The following is a 19,817-nucleotide window of genomic DNA, read 5'->3' on the forward strand; positions in this document are numbered from 1 at the left end:
TTTTTAATAAAATGGCATACACACTAATAAAATTCACTCCATTTTGTTACACAAGCTATTACGTCTATCCTTTTAAACGTACTTGTATGTTTTTTTTTCTTCTACTTACGCAATTTGAATCAACACAAATTGATAAGACCATTTTATTAGTCTGAGTCCAACTTTTGTGACGCTAGCCGAGTGAGGGGCGGGGCTAAGATATACCGGAAGTAGTAGTCACTTTAAGCCGGTGCGGAAGTAACCTATATTTATGGAACACTCAATAGAAGATGGGATATTTTTAACCAGTCGATCACAGAAGTGTTTGTTTTTAAAGCGAACGGTGTGTGACCCACCGTTGCCACAAAAACGGAACCGCTCTTTTAGTTTTGTCCCAACCTCGGAGTGTAACGGCACATACCAACGACCGTGGCTTTTCAGAGAAGTCAGCCGGACTAGGGCTCTACATTATTAGTAGCTAGCTAAGTGAAACATGACAGCGCAGATGAGCTCTTCTATGAAGGTCGGCTCCAAATGCGTCCGGCTGAACGGACCGCTAATAAAACAGCTTCTGGACTCGGTGGACAGCGTCCTGTTTGACTGTGACGGGGTCATCTGGCGGGGGGACCAGGCCATCCCCGGTGCGCCTCAGGTCATAAACCTGCTTAAAGAAAACGGGAAAAGGGTCTTCTTTGTCACCAACAACAGCACCAAGACGAGGAAGATGTACGCCGATAAAATGTCATCCATGGGCTTCGATGCAAGCGAACAGGAAGTTTTCGGGACAGCGTACTGCTGCGCCATGTACCTGAAGACGGTCTGCAAGCTGGAGGGCAAAGTGTACCTTATAGGGAGCAACGCCATGAAGCAAGAGCTGGAGGCGGTGGGGATCCAGCAGACCGGGGTGGGACCCGACCTGATCACCGGGAAGCAGAACGACTGGGCCAACGTGCCTCTGGATCCCGAGGTGAAAGCGGTGGTGGTCGGTTTTGATGAGCATTTCAGCTATATGAAACTGAACAGGGCTTTACAGTACCTGACCCAGCAAGAGTGCCTGTTTGTGGGGACAAACAGAGACACCAGACTGCCCTTGGAGGAAGGCAAAGCGGTACCAGGTTAGTGTAAACTCACCTCACTGATTTTAACACTCAATCTTCTGTCAAATTTCTGGAAAAAGGGACCAGGCGACCTGTTATTGTAACATTGTTTTGAAGGAATTACTCATTTCAATGGGATATTGAATAAGACTATACTAAAATATATTCAAGCCATTTCAGAATATACTATACATATACTTCTTATACATTAAAATAGATTTCAGCTATCCTAAGTGTATATGTTCATTTATGAACGTGTACACACCCTGCTCCCAGGTACAGGATGCCTCCTGCAGGCTGTAGAGACAGCAGCTCAGCGCCGTGCCCACACGGTAGGCAAACCCAGCAACTACATGTTCCACTGCGTGGCTTCCCAGTTTGGTGTCGAGCCTGGCCGCTGCCTGATGGTAGGAGACCGGCTGGACACAGACATCATGCTGGGCTCCAACTGTGGCCTGAAGACCCTCCTCACCCTCACGGGTGTCAGCACCCTGGCTGATGCTGAGGAACATCAGAAGAGCGGCTGCACGGAGAGGCAGGGGATGGTGCCTGATTACTACGTGGAAAGCATTGCTGACATTCTGCCAGCCTTGCAGGGTTGACTCCACCCGTCCTTTGCCAAGAGCCAATGACTATTTAAAAGGGAATATTTTGCATTACAGTTATAATTAAAATCATCTTCATCAGAGTCATAAAGGCTGCTAATATAATTTGATATTTTATGAATAACCAGAATAGATATTTTCAGTATTGTTTAATTGTTAAAGCCACGCACATGAAAGCTCTTATTTGAGAAAGGAATGTGTGCAATCACTTCTTATGCAACTTTAAAATCAAACAGGGAGAAATAAGAACAAACAATGTGTCAAGAGAGAACAGAGTGTATATGTTGCAAAATGTCTGACTTGTGCTTTCTGTGTTTTACATTGTATTACATTTTGCTCCTCAGCAGAAAAGAAAGTGCTAACAATGGCACAAGATGGTGCAATTATTTCCTGTGTTGACATGTTGCCACGGCGACAGTTATACAGAGATATTTACTATCAGCAGTGATTTATTTTTTTTGCCTGAATGTTCATCATGTCTGAAAGCCGTTATTATATTCAAAATAAAACTGTTTTCCTCACTAAATCAGCATTTGCTCATATACAACTGAGGGAATACGCTTAAAGTCACCTTGGGCTGTCATCATCTGGATGCCCAAACAGTCGGAACCCTGTGTATCACTTCTCACCTGACGAGAGCAGCTTTCCGAACTGCGCCCGCTTCGCCCTTTTGTTCGTTGTCTTTGCTGGGGAAGGTGGACAATTCGTCCCATGTGTTTAAAAAAAAAAAAGGGTGGAAGATTGATTCTATCAAAAGAGCTACATTAGTCCGTGGAGGGGGATAAAAGGGAGTGACAGGAGGACAATGTTGAAAATGGAGCTATTCGGGAAGGGGGGTGGGGGGGCTGTGTGTGGAGGAAGAGGGGGTGGAAGGAGGAGGTCTGCAGGGACAAAGAGAAACTGGCCAGGTGTACCCCTAGTCTCAGTCAGCGCCGGTCATGACCACAGATCCATGCCAAAAGCTCCAACGAGAAGCCTTGAGCGAGGAGCCGTCACAGGACACAGGATGGTGAGGTGCTGGAAACATTCAGACGAGCGTTTGGGGGAATCAGAGTGCACGGTAAACAGGTTAACTCTGAAGACTCATTAACCATGAGAACAGAGGTTAAATCACTTTTAAGAGATTTTCACTGGGTCTTTTGTGTGGACACATCTTTCCAGGATGGAGATCCGGCTGCCACCTCGACAGCGCACCTCCCACGCAAGGCCTTCTGGCTCTCCCTCTCGGTCTCCCTGCTCTTGGTCATCACTGGCATCATCCTAACGGGACATTTTGGGGCACCGCGGCTTCACTCCAAGGTACACGCATCCGACTCGGCAACCGGCTGGTACATCACATGACGTTTGGGTTGACCAGCACGCGCTTGTGTTAGTCCTCCCAGATCATTCGCATCACAGCTCCAGATCACAACGGCATCAACATCAACCAGTCAGCTGTCGTGGACCAGAAGAATGACCTGGTGACCTTTTCTCTGACCTCTCCGGCAAACAGGACATCCACGGTGCTTTTTGACATCAAACACGTGCGTCTGAGTCCATTTGACTTGAGGGTCGTGCGGCCCCTCCGACTGCGATGGTTGTTGATCAGCTGTGATGTTGCAGGGTTTGATATGCTACAAACCTGAGGAACAGGACCGCTGCTTCCTGCAGCAGATGGACGAGACCGACTATGGCAACGTGCGCTCCCTCCTCCGCCGGCCGGTGCAGGTAACCGACATCAACACCTGGCATACAAACAAAATATACTTGGGAAAATATACATTCATTGCGATATAAATGAGAGGGCTGTACATACCCTACATTCACCAGCAATGCCTGGAGACTATAGGAAATAGTTCTTATGTAGACATATTGCATAATTGAATCATTTGGAAATGTCTGTGTCCATTAATGTCCGGGTTTTCTCATTTGTACTGTATCTACCTACAGCTTTACATACACGGGTTCCATACATATTTGAAATATGTAGTTTACGTCACTGCAATAGTGAAAAATACTATTAAATGTCGCCCTAGATGGAAATTTCATGGAATCCTAATTCCATAGGAAATCATTCCTGAGTGGGTCAGTGATGTGTTAACTGGCATTTGTGGCCTTGACTCATTTACCATGAGATGAAAGTGTGACATTTGTCCACAGAGCCTTCAGAGCGGGTCTAATCTCATTCTCTGGCCTCCTCACTTGAATTCCTCAGCACATCTGATCCCCCCCCACCATCCACACCCCCACAGGTTGCTCAGGATCTTCTTACAGAGCAGAAGCTCAGGAGCAGGCACAATGGCCGCTCTGTGTGAGGACCCTTTAGCCTGGGGGACTCCTGTGTGGCTAGAGCACACCCCTGTGCACTGGCCAGTGCTGGAGGAGCCTGTGTGTCTGTGGCCAGGCTCGATTGTTGATACGGCAATAAGAGCAATATGAGGTGAAAGGTCATGTCTGTGATTTAGAGGGTTGCAATGTGGGAGCCCACAGGTAAACTGAGACGGGGCTTTTCCACTTATCTTTTTTGCTATCCACAATAGCCTATTTTAATGAGTCAAAAGTGTTTTGTGACCCAGCTTGGCAGCTTCCTGGTATTGAAAAACTTTCACGGCGACTTCAGTCATTTGATCTTCGACAGGACAGGCGGGTCTTGCGTGGATAGAAAGTGGTTTGTTCCTCAGTGCTGCAGCACAAAGCTACTCTTGGTCGGTGAATTGGCAGGTTATGTGACCCGCCCGCGCATGACGGCGCTTTAAGTGGTTCCCTATCAGTGCCAATCAGACGTGTATCTGATGCACTTAAACAAACCCCGTGTGACCACTGAAAATGATCAGCCTGAGTTCCATTTTCTTCAGCATGGATCGAATATGATATCTCAGCGACACTCAGCAATTTCTGAGTTTTCTTTTTATCAGGGATAATAACCGTGCAGTCGTCTTCTGCAGACTCACTTCCAGCTGTTTGGTAATGAAACCCAGAAGCACACAGAGTTCCTGGGAGTGCTGGCTTCCAGTCAGGTGGATGTTTCCACGTTGGAACAGCCTCTCCAGGCTCTTTGTGAGGACAGACCTGTCTACTGGACCAGGAAGGTTGAGGGTGAGAGAACAATGCCATGTATCTTTTGTTAAGTGCGGGATGATGTTTATTGTCTTTGAGAGGGAATCTATTCAGGCAAGAAAATTGTCTTTTGCCCTAGGTTTGCAAAGATAACAGAATATTTGTACTTGAAATAATTGTACAACTGCATTCTATGTTAAACTGCCGTATTCATTTAGTTGTACACTCCTATAAAACAAGTCTGCACTATGATTGCATACTGTGTCTAAATTCTAAATTGATTTTCAGAATTTTTTAGCTTTTGCAAGTCAAAATGAATGAGGCAAACTAGTTTATTATATATAAACCCCCCCCCCCCCAAAAAAAAAAAGAATAAATATTACTCTGAATGTAGGTGTTTTTGATGTGACTGTGATCTCTTCTGTCTGCATTTAGGCCCCGGCAAACAGAGGCTTGTTTACTTCTGCATCGACATCTGCTTTCCCAGCAACGTCTGTGTGTCCGTTTGCTTCTACTACCTGCCAGAGTGATCTGTCTGGTTGCTGTCCTTCCAGCAAAAAAGATCAGGGAATCAAAGTTGTCTCTTTACAGCTCCCCAAAACATACACACACACACACACACACACAAAACCAGCTTTGACTGTTTCGTTGTGCCAGTACACCAGCAAAGCAGTCACTCTTCCTCGTCCATTTCTGGAGACAAAAGAGACGGCGACAGGTTGTCAGAGTTGATGCCAAAGCCCAGTCGACACACTCTTCATGTGTATTTCCCTCCCCTCTGGCTTGCTCCACAGATTGCAGAAGAAAGATTTCCTTTTCTCGTACGTGCACCGAGGTGCATTTCCTGTAATCCAGCGCTGTGGTATCATTATGTAACCTTGTCTTTTGAAACCTGCTGAAGTAATAAAAGACTATTGTGCCTTTTCAGTAAAACTCTGTGTATTTCGTACAACATTGCGACCCGCAAATCAAGACGCATGTGAGAAGAAATCATTATCATGTTTCGTTCAGCATTTTTTTGTACAATAAATCTGGTATGCTCCATAAACAGCATTGAATGGGATCTTGGAGTTGAAAAGAGATCAAACAAACCTCATAACTAATTAATATTATAAGGTTTTAATCAGATTAATGAACAAATAAACTTTTAATGTTTGAATTATTTTGCCTGTGATTCAGGAGAGTCCTTTACACACCAGCAGAGATCCATGGACATGTTCAAACACGAGCTTCCACTTTATCAACATATAAAATACCTCGTGTTACATTCTGCAAAGGGTCCGTTATTTTGTGCATTCTCTCTTTCCTCCTGCTCTTCCTCAGCCCAGCACACTGTCATTGAAGGCCAGACACACCACAGCCTTCTGATGGCCGCTGTATTCCCTCTTGATCTCTCCGGTCTCTACACACCACAGACGAGCCAGGTTGTCGGACGAGGCTGTTGGAGGAAAACCATCAAAATCTCACATTTGCTATAGCTCACACTGAATAAATCAAAATCAATAAAGCAAAGAATTATGTTTCAATTATTCCAGTGCAACACAATTCTTTTTACAACAGATTTGCTTTGGCTTTTACTGACCAGTGACAATATATTGAGAGTCCCCAGAAAAAGCACAGTCCCACATCCAGCCTCTAGATGTCTCTCCAGGATTGTTGCTCTTGATGCTCAGCTCCGTCATGAGCGAGAAGTTCGACGTCCTCCAGATCTTGCAGGTCTGGTCAGCAGAGCAGGTAGCCAACAGCCTGGCGATGACGTAATTTAATTAAAATTTTGATTTTAACAGTAATTTTTTAAAATCACCTGCAGTGAAAGCTTTTACTTCCTAATACTTACGTAGAATCAGGGCTGAACTTGCAGCGGAGGGAGTAGCGGTTGTGCGCAGGGATCTTGGTCTTGGGAATCAGCTGAGTCACCTCTTCTCCAATGCCTCCGGCCATGTTCCAGACATAACAGTTTCCCTGGCAGATAAAGGAACACATTTGTTAAATTAACTAAATAACTCTTTTCAGACCTCTTAGGGACTCACCGAGCTGTTGACTGCGGCCATGTAGCTGGCATCTGGGTCAATGTGCACTGCATTAACCGAGACCTCTGGTTCTGGAATGAGCTGTTCATTGTGGTCGGTCTTCAGATCCCAGATGTGAATCACTCCACTCTGGTCTCCTACAATCAGCTCTGCCTGAACACACACAATAATGTTAATAAGTAAGCATTTTATTGCAAACTATATTGAAATTGTCTTAAATTGTAAATTTACAATCCTGTCGTACCTGGTTGGGATGCAGGCAGACACAGTTGATGGGAGCATTGACCTGGAATAATTTCTGGCACTGGAGATTTCTTGACCTGTGTGTGCAAAAAGCATTACATTTAGGGAAATAAACCAGAACTAAGACCACAACCTGCTTCCTTGGATGTACCTCAGGTCCCATATACGAGCCAAGCAGTCTTCTCCACCTGTGTACATCCAGCGTCCATCTTCATGGAAGCCCACAGATGTGATGTTCTTGCTAACGCCATCATAGTTGATCACAGGGTTAGGGTTATTAGAGTTTAAGTCATACATGCGAATGTGTTGGTAACCTAAAAATGTAAAATACAGCAGGTAAGAAGATACATTTGGCTGAAACATGACACTGATGTGAAAACTTGGCTTTAAGCAGCTTCATAACTAACCCGCAGCAGCAATCATACTCCTGTCAGGTGTTACCTCAAGGGAATTTACTTGCTAGAAGAACACGTTAAGAAAGCACTTTATTTAAATTGTGATTATCTTTACTGTACACAAGTCATTAGCCTACTGGATAGAACACTTCATATTGACAGAATATACGTTATTGAATCTATATGTATTATACCACTCTAACAAGATGTCAGAAGCTAGTTTGTTTACAGCATTTGTAGTATTCAACTATATCAAATTCACAGCATCATTACAGATAAATGTTTGTTTGTAATTTGCAGTAAGGATACCGAATCCTGGTGCTGGACTGTCCGTGTGCAGATGCCGCTGTGGGCCTGCCAAAAACGGACTGTATGGTCGTATCCAGCTGTAGCCAGAATAACTGGGTCGCTGCCCACCGTCCCCTGGTTCACATTCATATTTGGCTGGTGGCTGTCACTCCCTTGGGCAAGGCATGTATGACACTGTAAATAACAAAGAAACAGTATTTTATCATCAAAAGGGATGGATTTACTATCGCACCTTCAAAATAAACATCAAACTACAACTTAATGCATGCAAAGGTAGAAAACTCTGTTGCAAACTTATATTCAGCACTAATATTATTATATCTGGGCGCAGAATATTTCCATTGAAATGAAAAGACAAAAAACTGTTGTCTATTATGATTACCTTCAGTTGTTCGTGTTGACGGCATACCAGTACCTCGCCGTAATGCATCCCTTGGAAACATAAAACGTCGATTCAAAGTTCCGGCTCATTATTGAGGCTTTACCGCCATCTATTGGCCGTCTATAATAGCATTTCAGGTAACTTTTTTTTTTCTGTTGAAACATTCTCATCTTTTAAGTATAAACTCACAAAACTCATTGATCCTAACAATTTATTGAACAATGCAAAACAAAACACCCCACAGTACATTTTAATATTTATATTTTAAGTTAATTAAATTACATAAATTAGTAACAACATAGGTAATACATTTTTTTTTTCACAAACTGCATCTTTCCTCATAGCAATGAGGCCCACGAGACAACAAACTGCTAAACCTCTGTCCTTTAATCTCAGTCAGTGTGTGGCACATTTAAAGCTGCTGCAGGTCGTGCAAGTGCTGCTTCACCTCCCCTGGGTCAGCCAGTGAGCAGGCCAGAACCGTCCCCCTGATACCAGCCTTGACCTTAGTGGAAGGAATTATCTATGAGACAATATAAGAATATGTGAACACAAGAGCTGCTTGCCCTGCTGCCCCTCTTGACAAAGAAAATTCTTGTACCTTCACGTAAACTTTGCACCTCTCTAAAAGAAATTTCCACTTCATTGTAGTTCGTTGGTCATCAGTCAATCTGGTGAACTCCTCTGTCTGAAACATGTAAGATGACAAAAATGTTCAACTAATAACAGAAACAAAACAGGGTCGCTGCAAAACCTTGCTCTTGAGGAGATAAATAAAGTGTGCAACAGTAAAGAAGTGCTAACCGTGCAGCCAAGAAACGTTTCTGCAGCAGGGCTCCTGAGGCTGCAGCTCTGCAGGGTGCCAGTGTGGTCGGTGAGGTCCACCAGCAGGTCAAAGCCTGTGATGGCAGAGAAGACCTGACCCTTCCCTGGACATAACTCATTGCTGCAGCTCAGCAAATCCTCACCAACCACAAACTTACATCTGGAGCTGAAACAGGAGACCAAAATGAGTCGGTGAGTTTTTAAGCTAAGGTGACGCTAAAAGATGAACTCACCATCGTGACCTGATGACTCTGGACAGAGAGGAGTCCAGGTCCAGCTTGGAGACAAAACTGTAAGTGATGCCAAAGAAAGTCTCTGGATTTTCTTGGGCCTTCTTCTTCAACTGTCTCATAGTATAGACATTGGTGATGGAGTCCACTGCACACAAGAACAGAAACACATTCAACAGAGCCCCAAGAACAGGACGAGATGCAGAAAATTCCTCACCAGTTTCATCTTCTAGTGACTCATCCTGGTCCAGACATCCAGACTCAGAAACTTCTTTGGCGTAGCTGAACAAAAGACCGGCCTCTCTGGTGTCTGAGGAGACAAATGTAAACTGACTTCACAGCAGGAAGACATTTACTTTGGAAAGGAGGCCGTTTGGGTGGACTCCCAGAATTCACACATCATCATTCACATTAGAGAACAGATAATTATTCAGCTCGTATTTTATTTTGTGGCTGTGACGTCTCACCAGGGTTGACGGTGATAATGGTTTTGGAGTTAACGGTTGCTGTCATACCATTTCGAAAGCTGTCAAAGCCAATCTTTGCATCAGCTATGAAGAGCACTTTGGAGAAGAAGCAAATGTTACAGCGAGGACAAGTTGTATTAAACACAAACATTTGTATCTCAGATATCTACTTCAATGTCTGCTAAGTGCAGAGTAGGAATGGGATGTGACAGGCAGGAATAACAGTTCAACAAAGTTGCTCTTCATGGGTGAGAATGAGCAGCAGCTGCTCACCTACCCGTTTCCCTCGGTATCACTTTTTGAATGAGCAGAATGGCCTCTTTGTCCCAGCTGTGATCAAACAGGGGTCAGACTTAGAAAAACCGAACCCATTAACTGATTAGTGTAAAGTCTCAGCAGTGATCCGAGAGGCAGATATATTTTAATCATTATGTTCATTCTCGAAGGAATTCTGGGGCGTGACGCACCAGACGAGAGGAAAGGTCGAGACACTGTCGTCAAACAGCTTCGCTTCCAGCCTGTGGCCGTTGCGTCTGTCTGAAGTCGTGAAATATTTCAACTCTCCAATCTGAAAAACAAAACCTTTGTTTTATCATTTAAGCCCATTAAAACAAAAATTAAATTATTCTGAAAAAACACAGCAGTCTACAAAACAACCCAAACTGATGCCACTAGGTCAAGAAACATAAAAGATTTCAGTTTTAAAACGGTGAAAAGCTCTGTAAAGGTTTCCATTCCTACCGACTTCACTGCAGCCAGGATATTAATGATTGTACCATCAAGACTCTGCCCATTGGCCAAAATGTCTCCCAAAGAGTAGAAATCTCTGGAATCCTTCACTGGACGGTAGATCAGTGGCACCAGCCTATCGATGGTTGTCGTGTCAGCACACATATACACTTGGGAATGAGCCTCTGATATCATTAACCTGTAGATGCTGATGTAACAGAGATGGACGGTTCAGCCAATGAATTCTGTGGCTTATTTACATATAGGTTTAGCACAATATCCCTGGAATATTTACTGTACTGGTGGGTTAACTTACCTTGGTGTCATGGGGCAAAATTTTTCCCCTTTCTCTGGGTCTTTGTGGGAAACTAATGGATTTTCAATTATGACTTGGAAAAATAAAAATGCTTGATTAGGACTTTTGCATATCAGTTTAGTATACCATTTTCTATTTTCACAATCATTTTGGGACCCCCCCCCCCCCATGAAATAACGTCCTCACCACAGTGTCCAACGCTGAAGTTGCTGGACAGCCCGATAATATATGCTTCATTTCCCCAGGCTGTCACATTGATAAAGAAGTCATGAGAGTCCCTGACGGCGAATCCAAATGTGAACCTCTCTACGCCGACATCTGCAGGGAAAACGCAGGTTGTTGTCACACTGTAATGCTGCAGCCTCCTTTACCAACAGGGGGCGCTGCAGGACGAGAAATGCCGTTTAGAAAGTACTAACTTTTTCTGTCAGGGAAACTTTTGACATCAGTTTTCCAAATGATTATCCCTACCACCTTCTGAGAGGAAAAAAACAAAACAAATATTACACAACCGAATTTTTATAGTTTGATTTTATTCACGCTAACAACATAAGACCCTAGTGCAGGCCGATTAATGCTATATTATATTATACATGATTTTAATGATTCACTCACTGGATGAGAGATGTTAGGATGTAGCTCAGAAATGGCAATCGTAGCATCCATTGTATACACTCAGCTACTCAGTCCAGTTTTAATTACAGTGGCAAGACCCTTTAAACTGAAGTGAAATAAGACAAATAGAACAAAATGGACGATTTTTACATGCAAACATACTCGGGGAGATAATATTTGATGCTAGCTAAATCGTCCGCCTGGTGACGTAAGCCTGTTAATTTGACTAATTCTTTTTACTATTCATTAATAGTTTGGCCAACTGACCATATTTGTAGGTTCTATGTATATTGTACCAACACCAAGTATATTTTTTGTTCCCAATATTTTACCTGGTGTCCCAGACTGCTGACTGCGTATTTACTATTTTGCTGAATTTATGCGGCAAAACCAAAACACGCGACATATTTCGTCACCTGACATGTCGGATATGTTGCTTTCAAGAATATAGGAAATTTTTCTGCAAATAATCACAAAAGTGTTATTGTCGGAGAGTAACTCAAGGTATTTTTAAGTTACAAACGCTTTAAAGAACGAATTATACACAAGTAAAATATATAATCCCGAATATCAAATACATTAGTTAAAACCATACAGAGGGCCAGTCTGTATGATAACACAAAAACATTCGACGTACAATTTCTAAGCAACGCAAACACAACAATCTAGTTTGATTCCTATTCGTTTTAAACAATCTAATGCAGCGTAACTTAATGTTTCTCTAGGGTATTTGATGTGATTAGAGAAAGGTAAACATGCAGGAAATGCCACTGAACATTCTGAACATCTTTTATCATTGATGAACCCACTGACAGTAACCTGTCAGTGAACCATGTCTACCCTTCTAAAGGCACATGTACATGCATCATATTTGTGCACCATCCAAGTCATCCCAGTGAAACCAATTCCTGCATCCCTGAGTTTCTGTTATTACACCAATAATCCACCCAAGTCGTCATTCATGGCACGGGATTTGTTTTGAGATGGTTTTGCTGATATGGATTTGTCAGTTTCCTCATTTATTTTGACGATACAAAGCTGTATTAGACAGGTGACACCATCTTATACGCCCCAGCAGGAATCAAAAGGCGCAACAGTGATCTGCCAGCTTTGGCCTTCATCCACACAGGACTAATCTTCGCAGTTTAGCTAAGATGAGTCATCTCGAGCAGAAATGATGATGGAATTTCATGTTACAAAGCCAGTGTCAACACACAATATAGTAACCATCATCAGATAGCAATATTTTAGAAATGTAATGTCATTTGTTCATCTATCAGACCAGAGATGTCGTACTTTCAAAAAAAACAAAAAAAGCTTAAACAGCTGTGGTGTCTTCAAATTTCCTCATTTTCTGTATTTTTTAACAGTAGTTGATGAGAGTGACCAGTTTGGTTTGCGTATAAATGCATTGTATGCACATGCTTCTTTTTTTCACATGCAATGTGAGCACATACTGCAAGTATAAATGCACACTGGCACACAATTAATACAATGTTCAGAATGACATAAGTGGTGTCAGTAAACCAGCGCCTAAAGCTGATATTCTCTAAGGATCTAATATAATCACTCATTACTTTACTGAATTTACTCATTATAATATATTGTTCTGTATGAATGGTGCTTGGTGAGCAATATCTTGGCATGGCCAGAGTGTCGCCATCCATCTATAGCTTTAGCAGGACTTGGCAGGAGCTTATGCAGGTTTTATAGGCCTCCAGAAGTGGAAGACTTCCAAAATGTAAGTACGTGTACACTGTAATTTTCCTGCCACCTGTGTGACTAACTATGAAATGCACTGCTGTGCCACCACCTCTGCTCACAGCCACGGAATCCAGCTGGGCTCTGGTCGAACAATGCACTCTGTCTCCTAATCCCTGCAAATGTCCAATAGGCGGATGTGGGGCACACACTGTGGAGGAAACGTCAAATGATGCTAATAACACGCCACTGAAAAGAAAGAAATAAGAGGCACACATGATCTCAGAAACTGTCATTATGCCAATGTACTGAGGTAATGGGAGGAACCGTGACTCTATGCCGCTAATCATGTTTTGCTGGTCAAATTACACTAGGAGGTGTAACTTGGACTTGAAATGAAGGTTAAAGAAAAGGGTAAAATGTCCCTTTTTTTAATCAAACCATTAAAATTCCAAATCAATATGTCATCCCATGAAAAAAAGAAAAATAATAGGTAAATAAATAAATAAATATTTACATCTGACTGTACCATGGCCTTATTCAAAATCCTCCACCCATGGAGCAGAGAGGAGAATGTCTACAAAAGACTCTTAATGGACTCATGAGTTTGAATGTGCATGATGGCCAAAGCTAACATTGGAATAAAAACTAAAATGTTCCAAAGCCCCATTCATCATCATTTCCTGGTATTATTAACACAAGACAACTAATACAGTATATTTTAATAAACTTTAGTTGAAGCTGTAAGCCAGACATGCCAAACATCCTATTCAAGTATTTTTATGATGATTGATGGTTTTACTTTTAAATTCAATTAATTTATAATACAGAAGTTTCTGTTTTTATACTATGAGTCATTGACATTACTGTTAATTGTAGCCAAAGTTAAATTTCCCTCAATCTGGTTATTTATGCTTACTGGGTTACTTGCAATTATGAGTGATAGCTGTCAATCAAAAAGAAGTTAGGCGCATGGGCGAGAACAAAATGCGAATAGCAATGGGCAGACAGTGGTTCAAAATGGTATATTTCTGTGTAATAGTAGGCAGAGATGTTGTGTTGTGAGTCTTTTTTTTTTTTTGCACTTTTTTAAGGTCAGTAGCTAAACAAAAAAGTCATCTAATCATTAATTGACAGGAGAATGTTGCAGCTGCATTAAAGCCATAAATATCCACTGTTTCAGTATTTACCCTTTGAGAAGGCCTGAAATATTTCTCAGGCACTGATCCCAAAAATAATAAAAGAAAAAAATGAATGAGTTTAAAAGCATATTTATTTAATTGTCACTTAGTGATGGACGAAACAGAAGCTTCCATGTCTTTTGCCGCACGTGTTCCACTGAACAATGAGCTCATTCTGTCCTGCAGCATTTTCTTCTTACAGCGGTGTGAAGCAAGACACAGTTTCATGCTAAAGTGGCATTTATGAGCTGATAGTTGAACGATCTCGCTGATGCTTTGTTCGGGTGCTGAATTTATGGTGCGGGGAACTGATGCTCTGCATAAACCATCATCTGTGTGGCCCGCACATATGCAGACAGTCTGCTTTTCCACTATTTCTAATGGAAAAGCATCTGAAGCATTTTGTAAGGATGTGAAAAATTGTTGAGGACAATTTAAGGCTCCCAGTCAGAAATCCACTGTATATCCACAGTTTATTTGTTATAATTATATTTGTCTCCCAACTTAATGTACAATATATTAGCTGGTTGTCTTTCTTTTCCAAAGAGTAAACTGAAAAATTACTTTTTTTAATGTAAATAATATAAATAGAGTGCCCCCATTTGGTAGCCTCATGGAAATGGTGATTACACACTTTATGATCTTTAATCTCACCTGTGATTGTTCCAGAACGTGCAAGTCACAACACATCCAGCCCACACAGCTCAGGCTTGTCACTGTTTTGAAAATAGTTGAGATGTTTCAGATTGAGTTCTGCCGAGTTTTTCACAGTCAATGATTTTGCTGAGAGGCACGGGGCAGCGCAGACTGATTTCCTGTGACACATATGTGCAATGGAACCAAACAAGTTTACATGAAAAAAACAACAACAAAAAAACAGCTGAGTTGATTTTGATTAAGACAGAATCAGTGTATATTTTACCTATTAGCAGTGTTTTTCTTCAAAGTGATATTAAACTGCAATACTGTATATAGTTATGACCAGTTTTCAAGAAAAATACTTTACGTTACTAAAATACGGTTTACCTGAAATATGAGAAGTTATGTAACCATGCAGGCATTTTTCCTGCTTGAGGCTCAAACCAAAATCACCACCCCATTCAGAGTACCATTACTCACCCACCAGTGGAGGGTTTAATGGTTTCGGTACATCTAAGCTCTGTGCTGTATTAAGCAATGTGGAAATCCAAGTTATACTGAACATGATTATAAGACATAGGCTGAGGAAATGCATCAAAGGCACTTATCCAATCCCAGCTTTGAAAAGGCTGTAATGAGTCTTGCATCGCAGCACTGCATGGATGCATTAGATGTCTATGAAAGCAAGGCATGCTGCTCTGACCCATCTCCTGCTCAATGTTACTTAGGACATCTTCAAACCAAACCCTGCCATTAGAGAGAAAAGCCTCCATCTCATCCGTCACTCCCATTCTCCTCTCTTTGGGATGGTACTAATGTCACATATGGAAGGAATCATGCTGCTGCAGAGTGGCTCTCCTCACCAGGCTCTAATAACAGCACAGCTGTGGGTTTAATAAAACGGAATGGAACCAATTATGGTCCCATCCCGGCTTGGGCCATCATGTTCTTCTGCACATTAGTCCCAGTACCCAGCCCAGACCAGCACGAGATTGGGAGGGATGACAGGGTGTGAGATGGAAGATTTGGGAGGAACTAGCTTCCCAGCAACAACTATAAAGTGATGCTGCCAGGGAGTAGGAATCATTTTGCCTTGACCCTGGCTGGAAATCCAATTGTTTCTTAGGCAGCAAAATAAATCAATAAATGTGCTTGCATGGACTTTCCAGTAATTTCATATTAATATCGGAGGAAACGGGAAGGGTTAAAACTACAAAAAGCCTCTGCTTATGGAAAACTACCCCTGTTGATCTGCCCTAAATCAAGATATATCAAACAAAATGTATTTATTTTTTCATTGTAACCCATAGAGAGTGGTTTGGTTTGAAATCAAATCTTAGCATTACTTGTATTAGGATTAATCCTGAGGTCATGTGCCCATCAAAGCTATACACAAACTGGAAAGAAAAGAAATAGGAGGGAGGAGCTGATGTGATTTTTACAAAAACTGTAGAAATCACATCGATCTCTTACTTAAAAGTTCTATTCAACTATAGTTATAATTCACCCATTTGTGACTTAGTTGAAATAACCAATATCAACTCAATAATGAGTGGAAACGGTCATATACAGGTACTTTGAGTCAAATAAGCCCATGTGATTGTTTTATTTGACAGAGTCATCTTGACACTTAGCCCCCACCCTGACACCCCACCGGAGCAGACCACCCTGTATTTTGATGGCCATGTCGCCACCTGTCTACATGGGTGAATGGGAAAAGTCGTTCTGCAGCAGACAAAGACACAAGCGGTGCAGGCAGTAGGGAGAAGAACGACTGGGCTGCTGCATGGGTGGGCAGGGCTGGTTCTACCTTTCCCCTTAGTGTGGACTGACACGAGCGTGTGGAGGTCAGCTGCCTGGCGTAGAAGCTGACAGGTTAATTCAGACCTACAGCTATGCAGCGAATCCTAATGGCTGCAACCTGACAAGGGCGTCCGTCTGTTGTGTTATAAAGCAACCTCTGTGTGTGACCTCTGTGGAAGTATTTCAACCTTTTTCACAGATGAAGTCAGAGGAGTCTGCAGGTCACCAAACACCTCAGTCAGTTTTGCTACCTTCTCAATCACAGTGGTCGTGGACCCCCATGCTAGCTTACTGTCTGTCTAGAAAACAAAAACCATTTCTTATTTGATTTGCACTCCGGTTCTCTTTTTTGAGGGTATTTTGACCTCAAAGCTGTCTTCTCCTTCCACTGTCAGCAGCGTTATACTTTAGACCACCAGAGTTGGGCTTCTGGTATTTCACTCAGGCTTGGGGATTACATGTCTATATGAAGAAATAATTATAAGGATTGTTACTAAAAGAGCTCCCTGTCAGCAGAATTGAACTTAAATGCTGCTGTGCAAATGCTAAACTGTTACATGACAAAATGATTTAGAAGCATACAGCTCCAGTCGCTGAACTACAGACAAAAATCACCTTTTCCCTCTTATATATGTACTATAAATGGGCACTCGTTCATGAATGCCGTCATGATATGACCGATGACATGTAACTTAAATGCTATAGGCCTTTTTATCCACTTTAGTGTGTCAGACTGGCCACAGAACAGAGAGAAGGTTATCAATGCAAAAGTCAACTTTCTCAAAGATACATTTGTGTTGGAAAAAGAAACATTAACTCACCCACATGCACAGAATCACACATATCTGCTCCACATCCATGTAATTGCAGGTCAATCAATATCATATTACCTGTTCCTTTAGATGCCTATTGATCACGGTTGCAGTGGCTGTTCATGTCCTGGTTACGATGTGCTCTATTACCTGTGCATTAGTGTCAGCCTCTCAGAGCTCGCTCGTAAGATTGACTGCACGTTATGGGGGTGAAAGAGATTATGGTTTATCCACCACCACCACCCATTGATCTCTGGGTAGGTGAAGTGTCTTCTGTGAAGTGCAGATGGATAGCTTATGGTTTTGTGGAGCATTTTATGGTGTTCTTCATAGACTGTATAGATTAGATTTGGAATAGTATGGATGTCTCCACACAGTCATTCAAAGTGATGTTGAAGATGGCCTCCTACATTTTAATTTACTGTAAATTATTTTAGTATTTTCTCAAGTCATTTTAACTGCACACACCAAACCTTTTGTTAAGAAATGGTGTGATTAGCATTGATAGCAAAATGCAACCTTAACATCGTTTAAACAGCTAAACTGGTAATTTACCACACACCAAACCCTTTGGTGTCTGAACTTCTGTGTTGTGCCACATAGGTCCTTAAATTCAACTTTGTACATCCAAATTCAAACATTCAAATAAAACTGTTCATTGGTATTTAATGAGTGTGGATCATTTACTTTATTGAGATCTCTTTAAACTCGCCCTCTGTCTATCATTTGAGATACTGCTTTTTACGCTGCCATTAATTTTTGAGCAAGTAAAAAGCACATTTGAGAAAATTAAAATGTAAAAAGAATGAACAAAGACCACAAGACATGTGCAAGTGTATTACAATGACATCTATTTTAGCATTTCTTCAGGACCATCAGCCATTTCATATGATTAAAAGCTAATAACAGCCTTTCTGAAGAAATGTTGGTCTTTCCAACCTGAATGGAATTTAGTCTTTTTGATTAATGGCAATTTAATGGATGTGTCTTTTTTCCCTTCACATAATTTCTGGTTTGTCTTATACCGCAACCAAAGGTTGTCAATCTGCAGTGACAGATGACACTATGTTCATGATAGGAAAAGAAAGTTGGAGGAGGTGTGAGGGTGTTTTTTTTTAAGGGTTTTATTTATTCATTTATTTTGCTTGGCATCCCTTCTGTCATTTCTGTCTGTGGTGAAAAATTCCAACCTGGCTGGACTTGTTGATCTCAGAGTTTCTGTCTATATTTATCTCAAATACAATTCACCTCTCAACTCTCTCTCAACAGCATCGCTGTCTTCACAGACCTGCTCCCGTGTGTGTGTGTGTGTGTGTGACACGCTTGTCCTAAATCTCTGACCTCCTCGCTGTGATATTAAATAATGATGCTTGGGGAAGCATTCTGGCCCCCCTGTCAGACCCCTCAGGGATAAGATGTGATATTGTTCCCAGTTCTATCTCCAAAGTGGGAATTAAATACAGGCTGTCTCCCAGCAGCTCTCAGGAAACGGACGCTGTCTCCAGTGTGCTGGTAATCGCGGGAGATCAAGTTTGATGATATTTTCTCATACCAACAGATAATATTTGTTTAGATCAAGCCTCACTTTCAGTGGTTTCACTGGATCTGCATAAGCCCCATTTCAAATGTGCTTTTGAAAACACAAAACATGCACTTAAATTTAATATGATGTTGTGAATTCGAAGCTCTGATTTCTGGGAAAGTAGCACAAACTAACCAATGTTGACTTTGTTGGGATTAGTGTTCTGCATTAAGAGTGAACATGAAGATGGTGGAAGATTAAAGTGTGAGATGTGTTTAAGGCGGTAAAAACACTCCTCCCATTAGATGTTTCATTGGTTTTATTACCTCTATTTACCTCAGTTATCTGACACATTTTTTGGAGAATAATATATGACTCATAATATATAGATTTTATCAATTTAAAAAATAGATGAATTCCTTTTTTTTCTTGTTGTCTTCTATGCTGTCTCTCCCAAACTGTTTGAAAGACGATCAGGCCCCTGAAGACCCACTTATGTCCTTAGAGAGACCCAGAAGAAACCAAATCTGACCTGCCAGCGCCTTTAGAAATGGACTCGAGTGGCCAGCAGGAGACCTGGGTCCCCAGACATCTGCTGTGCTGGACGGTGTCTAAATTGCCTCCAGGGAAAACCAGGAAGAAAAGGGAGGTGGAGCCCTTTAAGCCGGTATCCGAGCCTTTTTATATTACAGATGCCATCTTTTGAGATTTGATATTTACAGAAAATCATTTTAATGACAAACAAAAACAATGTTTTAGATATTGCTCGTAACACCAACTTATCTCTGTCAGTAAAAGGATATTCTTTCCCATTTTAACTGTTGGAAAAATGTTGTCATCTCCAAATGAAAATATTGTTTAAATAAATCACAGAAAGCTGCTTAAATTAAGCCATTGATTA

General features: G+C 41.7%; 4 protein-coding genes across 6 annotated transcripts; 2 read left to right on the top strand and 2 right to left on the bottom strand.

Annotated features, from left to right (window-relative positions):
* Positions 1-205: 205 nt before the first annotated feature.
* Positions 206-2,207, top strand: pgp (phosphoglycolate phosphatase). Its single transcript, XM_003961345.3, has 2 exons — positions 206-1,094; positions 1,353-2,207. Exons 1-2 carry the CDS (start codon positions 473-475, stop codon positions 1,676-1,678), a joined length of 948 nt encoding a protein of 315 aa, XP_003961394.1. The 5' UTR covers positions 206-472; the 3' UTR covers positions 1,679-2,207.
* A 353-nt stretch (positions 2,208-2,560) lies between these two features.
* bricd5 (BRICHOS domain containing 5) lies at positions 2,561-5,650 on the top strand. Its single transcript, XM_029848708.1, has 6 exons — positions 2,561-2,741; positions 2,843-2,980; positions 3,055-3,204; positions 3,284-3,388; positions 4,606-4,756; positions 5,153-5,650. Exons 1-6 carry the CDS (start codon positions 2,634-2,636, stop codon positions 5,245-5,247), a joined length of 747 nt encoding a protein of 248 aa, XP_029704568.1. The 5' UTR covers positions 2,561-2,633; the 3' UTR covers positions 5,248-5,650.
* Positions 4,887-8,161, bottom strand: mlst8 (MTOR associated protein, LST8 homolog (S. cerevisiae)). Of its 2 annotated transcripts, XR_003891047.1 has the most exons (10): positions 8,077-8,161; positions 7,695-7,868; positions 7,398-7,449; positions 7,142-7,304; positions 6,992-7,067; positions 6,748-6,900; positions 6,555-6,679; positions 6,300-6,463; positions 5,974-6,155; positions 4,887-5,410 (listed from the first exon to the last, which is right to left on the bottom strand). XR_003891047.1 is itself a non-coding variant. In XM_003961344.3 (9 exons), exons 1-9 carry the CDS (start codon positions 8,122-8,124, stop codon positions 6,037-6,039), a joined length of 1,074 nt encoding a protein of 357 aa, XP_003961393.2. In that variant the 5' UTR covers positions 8,125-8,161; the 3' UTR covers positions 5,643-6,036. The 2 variants fall into 2 exon arrangements, 1 of the variants encoding a protein (XP_003961393.2); XM_003961344.3 differs by lacking the exon at positions 4,887-5,410 and having other exon boundaries at positions 5,643-6,155.
* A 119-nt stretch (positions 8,162-8,280) lies between these two features.
* meiob (meiosis specific with OB-fold) lies at positions 8,281-11,673 on the bottom strand. 2 transcript variants are annotated; one of them, XM_029842543.1, is made up of 14 exons: positions 11,591-11,673; positions 11,259-11,364; positions 11,063-11,120; positions 10,830-10,961; positions 10,644-10,716; positions 10,340-10,535; positions 10,066-10,166; positions 9,876-9,928; positions 9,599-9,694; positions 9,349-9,441; positions 9,135-9,279; positions 8,881-9,067; positions 8,678-8,764; positions 8,281-8,581 (listed from the first exon to the last, which is right to left on the bottom strand). In XM_029842543.1, exons 2-14 carry the CDS (start codon positions 11,307-11,309, stop codon positions 8,489-8,491), a joined length of 1,365 nt encoding a protein of 454 aa, XP_029698403.1. In that variant the 5' UTR covers positions 11,310-11,364; positions 11,591-11,673; the 3' UTR covers positions 8,281-8,488. The 2 variants fall into 2 exon arrangements, with proteins under 2 accessions (XP_029698403.1, XP_003961551.2); XM_003961502.2 differs by having other exon boundaries at positions 8,281-8,599.
* Between the last annotated feature and the right edge of the window lie 8,144 nt (positions 11,674-19,817).

This window comes from Takifugu rubripes, chromosome 1, assembly GCF_901000725.2.
Source record: "Takifugu rubripes chromosome 1, fTakRub1.2, whole genome shotgun sequence".
Classification (NCBI taxonomy): Eukaryota; Metazoa; Chordata; class Actinopteri; order Tetraodontiformes; family Tetraodontidae; genus Takifugu; species Takifugu rubripes.